The sequence below is a fragment of the Haliotis rubra genome, unplaced genomic scaffold, assembly GCF_003918875.1.
Source record: "Haliotis rubra isolate DU_JTF1 unplaced genomic scaffold, ASM391887v1 Scf100, whole genome shotgun sequence".
Classification (NCBI taxonomy): Eukaryota; Metazoa; Mollusca; class Gastropoda; order Lepetellida; family Haliotidae; genus Haliotis; species Haliotis rubra.
This window is the reverse complement of record NW_025764893.1, coordinates 1052116-1065021: the sequence shown is the minus strand read 5'-3', so window position 1 is coordinate 1065021 and position 12906 is coordinate 1052116. Positions and strand designations below refer to the sequence as shown.

At 40.9% G+C, this 12906-nt stretch overlaps 1 protein-coding gene across 1 annotated transcript in view; it reads right to left on the bottom strand.

Annotated features, from left to right (window-relative positions):
* The window catches only part of LOC124266637 (beta-adrenergic receptor kinase 2-like), a 127210-nt gene that overhangs the window by 44402 nt on the left and 69902 nt on the right, over positions 1–12906 (bottom strand). The window contains exon 4 of the mRNA XM_046701441.1: positions 819–920. Within this exon, the coding sequence (XP_046557397.1) occupies positions 819–920 (102 nt within the window). The remainder of the gene's footprint in view (positions 1–818; positions 921–12906) is intronic.

Genomic DNA, 12906 nt, shown 5'->3' with positions numbered 1-12906 from the left:
GTTCAAGGCCATCATGTGACAACAGAAAATGTGTTAAAATATGTTTAAATATGCTGGTATTTGTGTATTTAGAGGGGTAACTCTTTCATATTTTCCCATCCAAAAGGCCTGTAAAGTCTTTTCATGGTCAGAATGGAGATTCAGTGTGGTTTCCAGGGATGGACTGACTGACTGACTGAGTTTAGTTTTACGCCGCTTTTAGCAATATTCCAGCAATATCACGGCGGGGGACACCAGAAATGGGCTTAACACATTGTGCCCATGTGGGGAATCGAACCCGGGTCTTCGGTGTGACGAGCCAACGCTTTAACCACTAGGCTACCCCACCGCCCCTCCAGGGATGGAAACTGACCAAAACTGTCTATTGGTTTGAATAGCGGTAATATAATTCCCCAAATGTTTGAAATTCTACGAGCCCTGAGTATACATTTTACACATACAAAACATGTGTGGTCTAGCAGGCAACTGTTGACTTTTATCCCTGCTTTTCCAACCTGTGTGAGTCGTGCAGCTGCAACCATCTATACTGCTAGTCTAAAGAGGAGATAGTGGGGCCAGATGTTGTAACCACCTGATCCCTGTCTTGAATGACTTAAAATGTCGGATTGTCTTGGGATTGAAACTCTTGGGAAACATGTACAGTGAACTTTGGTTAAAACGCCATTATAACTGTCTTTCATTACAGAATGCAACTTAAAGCAGTTTGTTATATCCGTCATATATGTTGGCCATAGACATAGTTTACTGCAGTTGTTCGGCTTGGGCAAAACATAGACACTGACATGATATATAAGATGACCAACATTTGGTATACTTACATGTGACTGTGATAAGAGCTCCTTCATAATAAACTGGTCATAGATCTCTTTGCCGGTTTTGATCCTTTCTTCATCCGTTTCTAATTTTTCAAACCTTTTTATCTGAAATAACAAGAGAAAATCATAAATGAGAAATTGAAACAAAAACTATTCACCAGACAATTACACTCATAGTGAAAGGGAGATAACTCTAATTCTACCAACAATCTGCATACCAGGAAAAAAACAAAACAGCATCACTGAAAAACAGTACAGGAAAACCATGGTCATCTGTGCTCACAACTCACATATTGTTTGTGTTTTTTGGTTTGGTTTGGTTTTTCACATAGGTTTTATTTGAATAAATTCCTCATTTTGTTTGTAGACAGTGTTAACCTTTTAGATGCAAAAGGTTCTGTTTAATTCTTTGTTGTTTTATGATGAACTCTGTAATTTATTCTGCTATGTGATGGTTGTCTGTAATTTCTCAAGTCAAGACCAGATGATCCAGTGACTGACATCATGAGCATCGGTCAAATTGACAGGGATATGACGACATGCAATCAACCAAGTCACGTAGCCTGGCCACCTTATCCATTTAGTCTCTTGGGAACTCATATTAGTACCGGGAATTCCCACAAGTTCTTATGTTATGCGGGGCGGTGGGGTAGCCTAATGGTTAAAGCGTTGGCTCGTCACGCCGAAGACCCGGGTTCGAGTCCCCACATGGGCACAATGTGTGAAGCCCATTTCTGGTGTCCCCCGCCGTGATGTTGCTGGAATATTGCTAAAAGCGGCGTAAAACCAAACTCAGTCAGTCAGTCTTATGTTATGCTCTGATAGAAACTTGCTGTACATTAATTTCAATGTTTAAAGTAACTGAAAAACTTCAAAGAAAACCACAAGATTGAATTATTTGCTCAAGACAAATAATATTTACTTCACTAATCTTTAAGACTGCAGCTAAAAAACGAGGGACACCAAGAATGGGTTTCGCCAATAATTGGACTTGAACACGAACCATCAACCATTAAGAGCTGAACAGACATTCCGCTGGCCTATATTGCTACCCCAGTAAACCGTTCCAACAACAAGATCTGACAGTTCAAAATTGGCTACTCTTTGTGGGTTTCCACGCCATGAAAATAGGAGCAATGCTTCATTAACTATGGTTACATAAAGAAATGCAAGATAACTGTGATATATTACACTGTGACATGCCTTGACTACTGCAGCATCAATTCTCAAGCAGCCAAGCAACCATCATCTGTACAGATATAATGAGCTTGGCTGCGGCTGACAGCCGGACTATCTAACTAACACAGGCCACACTGTCATTAAAGTGCCGTCACTCAAACCACCTGACCAGATATGGGCTCTCTGATTCTAATGTAGGCAGTAATTATGCACAATTTGGTACAAAACATGCAAGTATGATGGCATGAATTCACAAAGCAAGAGGTATATTGATTCCTGGGACCGTGTACCTCTACCGACACAAGGACTACAGGCAGCTTCTGCAGCAGTAGCAGGTCGGGACTACACTTGCATGAAGAGCTGTAGCAGGAGATGGTCAATTCAGACAGCTGGCATCTCTCCAAACGCCCTGCTCTCCACAGGAGCCGGCTTGTGGTGGGTGGTCAAGGTTTTAAGAGTGGTGGTCAAGGTTTTAAGAGTGGTGCATAGGCACCATGTTCTGTTTGGTCTAACAGAAAAAATCCCAGTTCGAGAGAGAATCCAATATGCTGAGGAAAGACGGCAAAAACTCCTACTGAGTCATACATATATTCAGTCAGCCCTTACAACTAATACCAGGCAGGTTGCAGAAAGAAGTCTGGCTTGTGTTATTTGGTCAGTGAGTGAGCGAGTTTGGTTTATTGATACTTTGAATGAGAAGTATTCCAGTAGCATCAAAGTAAGTAAAAACAATTTGCAAGATGGCATGAGACTTTTACCACGCTGGTGAATCCCACGAGCACAGGTATGATGAAGACAAACCTAGAAACATAATTTGGGCAAACCAGATTTGTATCATAAACTCATAGGTTTCCTGCCATGCCCAAGGGACACAACTCTGCCCAGGTAAGACATCTGGGCCACCCGTGCCACACTTCAGTCCGTAATGATTAGCGGTTAGTGCAGTCAAAGATGCTAACATGCCCTGCAACTGCTAAATGGATACAAAGTAGCACATTTCTGAAAATAACCTGTCAGCAATTCTGAAAATGCTATTTCACTGATATATATTAATCTGCCAGGCTTCAAAGCGAGAAATCACCTTCAGCTGCACTAGTTCATAATAAACTGCCAACAAGATGTGATGAGATATCAGAAGGTTGAGAATGAGCCATTATCTATCATTAGTTTACAAATGTTATCCACGTTTCGATACCCCAGTAAAACAAGAGGGAGGAAAATAAAACCAACTTTGCTGCCAAATTCCCACATTGACAAACAGTACACCACAGATGATGCTCGTCGCCATCCAAGCCTGATGTTTACAGCCACAACATCAACATCATCGAACGCATGTGACTGGTCACAAGACCCAGTACAGATGAGTTTATTTTGGGATGGAAATGGGCCAGTACTAGCTCCACAATACATCAGGAACCAGCATATTGACCAGCACCTATTATAGGAATCTGTGTCCAGCTTAATCTTCTCTGCTATTTATTATGTAAATGACCTGATCAATAATCTCCAACTGATGGATCGCTGTACACATTCAGAGTTCAGCAGTCCAGCGGCATTCTTGCCCAGTCTGTATTTGAGAAGGTCAGAATGAAGCATATTCCTAATTCGGGCCATTTACTGGCTTCCCTTGTACATGAAAATTCCATACTTGGAGAAGTAGTTTTCAGTCACATACCACATTCCAACTACTCATTAGATTCCCTAGCTTGTATGGCAGTTAACTGTTGAGTGTGCTGGGCTTAATGCTGCTTTGAACAGTTTGTCAGCTTAATGTACATGCAAAGCATAGGGTGACACCAGCTGAAGATGTTTCCCACTTTGGTGAAACCCTCACACACAGGTATGATGCCAATAGACCAAAAATCAATGTCATAATAAATCCGGAAATCTTACAAATCCTGTCTTGGGAAGGGGGCATAACTCTGTCTGACTGACTGAGTTTAGTTTGACGCCGCTTTTAGCAATATTCCAACAATATCACGGCGGGGGACACCAGAAATGGGCTTCACACATTGTACCCATGTTGGGAATCGAACCCGGGTCTTCGGCGTGACGAGCCAACGCTTTAACCACTAGGCTACCCCACCGCCCCTGACATAACTCTGGCCAACGAACAACAGCTCAGTCGTCATGTCAGAACAACCTAGGTTAAGCTTGAAAATTCTACAAAGGGCATTTCATTTACAAATTCCAAAGTTGGCATTAAGGAAATTATAATTTCCAATCTGACTATTTTGTGAGCTTGAATACGCAGTGGTCTAGTGGATACTGGTCAGAGAGCTGAACCACAATATGGTACTTCTGCTTGTTAGGGATGGCTAAACAGATCGATAATCAGAAATATCATGGATGGGAAGCATTATTAATTATTGTCGATATGAAAACTGTTTCAACAATAATATCATACATGGACTATTGTAATGAAATAACGTTTATAATTACTCAGATAATACACAAAGTTAGTTCTTTATTCATGGGCTGCTCTTAAAGCATGTTATAATCCAAGCCTAAATGTGCTCAAAGTTATTTCTCTAATATTTATCAATAATCAATCGATATTCATTACGGAAGGCGAGAACCAAAATATAGTACTTGTTGTTACTCTGACTTGTACAACATCAGGGGGATAAAACAATGCATGGTCAGCTCAGTAAGTACACCGTGTCTGAGTGAGGTTTCCAGGTTTAACTGTGGCCTGGTATCTCATTGGGCGGACACTCAAAATAAAATAATATTTATATTCTTCCTATTCCTATGAACTATACAGCACTACCAAAACAGGTACAAGAGTTAGGGGGACAAAGCAAAGATAGGAAGACCATCAATGTGATACAAAGTCCGGGTTAAAATAAAAACGGCCTTCCTAACCACATCAACCATAAACATCTTCAGTCAACATGGAGCAAAAGGTCCACAGGTACAAATCTTAGACCATCTGCATCAGAATATGTATGACTCGTCTGAGGAAATTGCCTGGCAAATTAAGTTAAAGTGTGAGCTCATCCTAACATCCCCGCCCAAAAATAGACCTGAAGTGCTGGTGCTGATGGGTTGACCCAGGCGAGCGCTCACTGTCTCTGTTCAGTTAAAACATAACACTGTGGGACGAAGATGATGAAGAGCAGCAACGGTATCAAATTGAGGACTTTCAAACTGCAGGGAAAGTCAGTGAAACTAAGGGTAGATAACTTCATGAATGCAGATAGGAATTTAAGGTGTCAGTACACAGATCTCATTTGGCATTTCAAAAAGACGTGAGTGAGTGAGTGAGTGAGTGAAAGAGTGTGATGTTCTAAGATCCTGCACAACCAATGCTTTTCACAACACTGCACTACCCTAAAGACCACCCCCCAATGAATGCTTTTCACAACACTGCACTACCCTAAAGACCACCCCAATGAATGCTTTTCACAACACTGCACTACCCTAAAGACCACCCCAATGAATGCTTTTCACAACACTGCACTACCCTAAAGACCACCCCAATGAATGCTTTTCACAACACTGCACTACCCTAAAGACCACCCCAATGAATGCTTTTCACAACACTGCACTACCCTAAAGACCACCCCCCCAATGAATGCTTTTCACAACACTGCACTACCCTAAAGACCACCCCAATGAATGCTTTTCACAACACTGCACTACCCTAAAGACCACCCCAATGAATGCTTTTCACAACACTGCACTACCCTAAAGACCACCCCAATGAATGCTTTTCACAACACTGCACTACCCTAAAGACCACCCCCCCAATGAATGCTTTTCACAACACTGCACTACCCTAAAGACCACCCCAATGAATGCTTTTCACAACACTGCACTACCCTAAAGACCACCCCAATGAATGCTTTTCACAACACTGCACTACCCTAAAGACCACCCCAATGAATGCTTTTCACAACACTGCACTACCCTAAAGACCACCCCAATGAATGCTTTTCACAACACTGCACTACCCTAAAGACCACCCCCCCAATGAATGCTTTTCACAACACTGCACTACCCTAAAGACCACCCCAATGAATGCTTTTCACAACACTGCACTACCCTAAAGACCACCCCAATGAATGCTTTTCACAACACTGCACTACCCTAAAGACCACCCCAATGAATGCTTTTCACAACACTGCACTACCCTAAAGACCACCCCCCCAATGAATGCTTTTCACAACACTGCACTACCCTAAAGACCACCCCAATGAATGCTTTTCACAACACTGCACTACCCTAAAGACCACCCCAATGAATGCTTTTCACAACACTGCACTACCCTAAAGACCACCCCAATGAATGCTTTTCACAACACTGCACTACCCTAAAGACCACCCCAATGAATGCTTTTCACAACACTGCACTACCCTAAAGACCACCCCAATGAATGCTTTTCACAACACTGCACTACCCTAAAGACCACCCCCCCAATGAATGCTTTTCACAACACTGCACTACCCTAAAGACCACCCCAATGAATGCTTTTCACAACACTGCACTACCCTAAAGACCACCCCAATGAATGCTTTTCACAACACTGCACTACCCTAAAGACCACCCCAATGAATGCTTTTCACAACACTGCACTACCCTAAAGACCACCCCCCAATGAATGCTTTTCACAACACTGCACTACCCTAAAGACCACCCCAATGAATGCTTTTCACAACACTGCACTACCCTAAAGACCACCCCAATGAATGCTTTTCACAACACTGCACTACCCTAAAGACCACCCCAATGAAAGCTTTTCACAACACTGCACTACCCTAAAGACCACCCCAATGAATGCTTTTCACAACACTGCACTACCCTAAAGACCACCCCAATGAATGCTTTTCACAACACTGCACTACCCTAAAGACAGGCCAGAATCAGATGACTCCAAGCTCCAAGTCATCCTGGAGACCCAGCCTTAATCCACTGAGCTATGATTCCACTGCACCAATCTCTCCCAGGGGTTTGTATAACCATTCAGTGGCTACATTCTATAGCCCATAAACAAATAACTCAGTGTAACTTTCCAGTCCAACACCATTGTCCCACATTCAGACAAACATCTAACCTAAAACTGATTAATTAATCAATAATCCTATCAACTGAATTGTTATTAATTGAAAAACTTTGTATAAAATGCAAATCACCTTCGCTTAGTGTATCTAATTGTTACAACTTCACCTCTCCATATACTAAAATAGAACCGTCAGGTCTCAGTGGCCGCTTGAAGTAACCAAAAACACAGATCGTATACGCTGATATTGTCTTGGTTATATTTTCAGGCCTTGATGGCGGATTGATAGTCTGTAACAGCTTGGCTTGAAGACCACTCTTTCAGCACTGGGGATTAATTAAACATCTTCATTTCCCTTGATGTAAAAATCTGAAACTGCTTCAGACAATTTTTCATGGGCAGGAGGGATCAAAAGTCCTCCCACTACACTGAATTTCAATTCCTTCAATTTCAAATGAAGAGTATCAAGTTGATCCACTTGACCTCCGCCCTTCTCCCTTGGTATTTGCTTGTTCACTTGAAAGTTTGACCTCAGCTTGAGCTGGTTTTTAACAAAATGTAATCATCATTCAATTCACAGGATGTTGTCAGTTTCCACGCGATAGCAGATGTTATGAAACATTATTTCCCAAAGCATTAAAAGTAATCTGCCAAAATGGCAAATTTTGGAAATAATACCTGCATAAAACAATATCACATCATATCCTGTTTTTTCACCTTGGTTCTTGACATTTTGATGGCCATTAAATAGAAATAGCATTGCTAATATTTAACGCTGAAAATTGATTTTTTTTCTTTTGCCTCCGCCATTTCTGACTGGAAAATTAGCTGGCAGGAAATCCAAACACAACTTATCTGTAGGATATCACCCATAGTGCCTTGGCCCTCTGTAACGGCCTTGTGATAATATCATTCTGGAAATCTACTTTCTACAAATACAAGGCTTTCAAGGGTGCATGGATTTTTTTGCTCAAAATATTCCTGTTCGGTTTAAGTGCTATCCTTTCCTTCACCAGTGCCCCAATTAATTATTTTCATCTCCATGTTAAATCAGACGAAGAATAACAAATGTCGTGTTAATACACTCACTACCCTGTGTGAGCGAGCAGTTCGTGAAACAAACCTGACATTCTGATGCCGTCATTTGAGAGTTTTATTTGGTCATTTATTATTTCTTTGGCAAATCCATCTACTTCAGTCATTATAAATGTGGAATCTATTTCATAATGAGTATCATGGAACTTGTTTCTCAGTATTAAGCCCTTTTTATTTGTGATTATTATAGCACAGTAATTAAATTCTGTATTTCTGAGGGATGCAATTAATTAATTCTCTCATATTTATTACTCACATAAAGACAACAATGAAAGTATCAGATAGCCTTCGAAAAGAAAGCTTAGGGAACAAATGAATTATTCATTTTATGCCATATTAAAGAAAATTATTTTGTACGAAAAAATATCTTCTCATGTAAAAGAATGCTGAATCATCAAATATGGTCATAAAAAAATAAATTATATTTTCAGTAAATTCGCAAGGATGCCACCCTTTCAGTATTCACGATGACACTATACTGTTTAGCAAAGCCCCATTAATCATTTATTATTTGTGAGAGATTTATTTCTTCTATAAACTTTTGAGAAAATGTTTTCAGTTTTCAACATATTCAGTGCATTGCTTCCACATGACTCGTTTAATGGTGAATATTGATTCCCATTGAAGGATCACAAATAATGCTGATGAAACTTCAAATTTTAACTCATATATTGGAGGAAAAGCCCCTTTTAGCAACAACTACCAGCTGCAGATAGCCCCTAAATGACCAAACCTCAAAGAATGTAGAGGTGTGTGGGATAGCCTAGTGGTTAAGCGTTTACTCATACACCAAAAGCCAAGCTTTGATTCACCACATGACTACGTGTACAGCCTATTTCTGGCGTCCCCTGCCACGATATTGCTGTTATATTACTAAAAGCAGTGTAAAATCTTAATCAGAAAAAGAGTGTAAAAAAGAATCCAATGACAGTGTCACAGATGCCATTGTAAGACAATGCCATTACATATTCCACTGACCAGGCGGTGTTCTTGTATTACCATCAGAGAGGCTGCCAAACAGCTATAGCATACAAATGTTAGACTGTTATCAAGGTTCTCTAACAGGAGATGCCATATGTAATGAAACTTCAGTAGATAAGTCAATGTAATGTAATTATCTATCACTGTCTGGCACAGAACTTGCACATCAACGCGTGAAAGTATGTAGTTCTTCGCTATACCGCCATTTAAAAAACAGTCTTGATAAATGTTGCATCTTTTTTCTGGTCTAGTTAAGTGTACTTTGTACACATCATATATTTGTCAGAGTTCAAAGTCAAAATGTATCTGAAACCCATATAATACTGAGTATGTAAAACAACGAACATAATCCTGATAATATGGAATAACATGACGTATCACAAACACAAAGACTGACAGAGGGTAGGAAGAGCTGCTATGTTGACCAAGCATCTCACAGACAGCTTTGGTTGTATACTTTCAAGGGTGCTGAGAACATAGTGCACACTTATTCCTTGACCAGGGTAATAATGTGGACCTTTGAAAAAGCTTTGAGCATGCTTTAGTACAAATTTGGCATTTTTTGCATCACATCAGTCTAGATAAATACTTGAGGACTTCACTTTCATAGCACTAGCATCTGCTAGACACAGCTGATCCAAACTATGGAATCATGAAAGGTGATTTATGAGTTGCAGGGAACCCAGTTGTCAGTGTTTCTCACCAGAACTGTTATCAATATTCAACTAGGTTTGTTGACTGGTCCTTTCTATCTGCTCTACCTGCGGTGTACTTCTTCAAAGTAGGTCTTATCTTGTGTGGGCTGATAAATGCATTGGCAATAAGTCAGAACATGCAAGAGATGAGGCAGTTTCTTCAGTGTTTGATGGAAAGAGGCCTTGAGATCATCGCAGTGCGAGTAAGCTTCATGTGAGAAGAATGTCCGAAAGGATGCAGGAGAAGTCTAACACTTTGGTCAAACCTACGAGCACAGTTATGCTGCTGACAAACCTATCAATATCATCAGGGCAACCATGACTTCAATCCAGAATCTTTTGTGCCCCTAAGACATAACCCTGATTGTCAGCGTCTTAGACGGCTGGGCAACTTGTGGTCCTGGAGACTGTTACAAGTGTGAAGTGCTGAGAATATGGTATTGAGTCCTTGTGGGTGTAACACCTTCTGTGGGATTTGATAAGGTTCTCAGAGGAAAGATCATTGACGACCTTCAGTAGACCTTGTGACAGGGTTGTCAGATGGAAGAGCACTGAGTACCTTCAGAAGGACTGAGAAGGTTCTTAGAGGGAACAGTATTGACTACCTTCAGTAGACCTTGAGATGGTTCTCAAGAAGAAAAACTGAAGGTATTACCAGTCTTTCTAGACTAACAACTAGTCTCTGAAATGAACATATTTTACTGAAAAAAGTTCATAGTAAAAGAAAATATAATATAATGAAAAGGAGCCCTGAGACTTTTTTCATTTTCAGAAGCTGGGGAAATCTAGACTTGCCACATTTTCTAGATTTGCATGGGCTTTCTTGGATATATTTGCTTCAGGGTCTGTATGACAGACTACAGTCTTTCCACCTGAGAACATTCTCAAGGCTCTGATGATGTCCGAAGTTTATTAGGGGAGACAGTGCATAATACTTTCAAAGGGCAGCATATTGATATGGCCAGACATACTCCAGCTCAAGGCTAGTTTTGTATGCAAACATCTTGTAGTCCACGAATGGTGAGGAGGATGATGCCTGCCATCACTCATGTCTTGATAAAGATGCTGGTATGTTAATGAGACAATACCTTCCAACAAGTATCCACAGAGGTTAAACTATACCTCTGTGAAGCACATATTGTATCCAAACACATGAGTCATGGTTACCAAATCAGAGGGCCAATCCCATGATGCTTCAATGGTCAACTGCCCATGGGGGTGCCTATGAGAATATAGATCATGTCTTCCATATTTCAGACCTCATCAAAGAACATCTTTCATAATCAATCTGGCAATTAATGGCTACAAAAATAGTCACGTTCAGAGGAGTGATTCTGCCACACCCATCCATCCTCTGGCCTCTCAAGCCTGTTGGTTTGGTTTGATGACTATTATCTCAGATTGTGCTACTGGCACTCTTACTGCACACCCTGAAAATCTATATTGTCCTGCTTACTGCCCAACTGTGTCATTTATCTCCTCGCTAAGATACTAATCTTGTCATACGTAGACAAGGTGAAATGCATTAAATGTCATATTTAATATGTTTCAGTTCAAATGCAAAGAGCATGCATGTGATCTCACCTTAGGCAATGAGTTTGTTCAAAATTTCCTCTGTTCACCCAGTAGAAAATGGGTACCCGGTGGGATAAAGTCATGTGAGGTGAGGTGAGGTGAAATTGGGTTTAACGCCGTGCTTGAGAATATTTCCTCATATGACGACGTGCATGCGTGTGTATGTGTATGTGCGTCTGCTTGTACTAGCCCAGACTTAAGCTGGTTTTTTATAGTGCTAGCCCACTGAGATACCATGCCGCAGTGAAGCATGAATACCCCACTCAGACACATTATACTGACTCCGAGCCGACCAGTCCTTGTTGTGCCCATTAATGCCGAGTGCCAGGCAGGGACCAACAAGTACCATATTTTAACGTCTTTTTTTATGACGAGGCCGGGGATCGAACCTGCGACCTTCCGCTCTCCCGGGCGGATGCTCTAACCACTACACCACGGAGGCGGTCTAAAGTCATGTGACTATTACCTAGCACCTAACAGGCAGCTTGGGTTATCTGGGGTAATAATAATCAGATTGTTTGGGTGCTTCGAGCAATCACTGTGCATGGAGAAATGTGCATGATATATGGACTATTATTATTACCTGTTAATGACTCATATTTGAAGGAATTTCCTGTTTCAACTTCTACCATAAGTTCCAATTGTTTTCTCAGGTGAACAACGGACTTGCCTTTGCATGTATTTTGTAACAGGTGTATCGGGTGTAACTACCATCACTATTTGACAGTGATTCACAAATACACACAAAGAGATATGTAACAGGAGCCTCGGGTTGGCTCACCATTTTATGAACCACCATCACTATTTGACAGTGATTCATAAATACACACAAACAATCAAATTTGCATAATGGGCCCTTCTTTTCAGCAGAGATTTTGTAAAATTTTGGAAATCATCTTTGTGACATTTTAAAAATATATAGTAAAATCTCATCAAATTGGTTTGTACATGACAAAATGAAACTATAACATTTTGAACATGCTGATCCCCTGTACAACTCTCGTACTGACTGACTGAGTTTGGTTTTACGCCGCTTTTAGCAATATTCCAGTAACATCACGGCGGGGAACACCAGAAATTGGCTTAACACATTGTACCCATGTGGGGATTCGAACCCGGGTCTTCGGCGTGACGAGCCAACGCTTTAACCACTAGGCTACCCCACCGCCCCTTACAACTCTCGGAGCAAAGTGTTTATGTCAATAAATGTGAAAGAGCTGAGTTGAACTCAGCTTGTTGTTTTATTACATGGCCTTCGTCAAAACCTAACAATATAATTGGTGTTCAAATACACATACTGAATAGTTTGAAAACTGGTGATTACATATGTCTATTTCAACACTTAACACAGTGTCAAACCTTCACTGAGCCTGTCAGTCATGATACAAAGTCACCTGGAAGGATGAAAACACTACTGCTGTATTCTAAAGATTTAGATGTCAAACACCAGCAATACTCCAATGAGTTTGGGCCAGACGATCCAATGATTGACATCATGAGCATCTATCTGTGCAATACAGATATAATGACATGGGTCAAGCCAGTTAGAGAGCCTGACCAC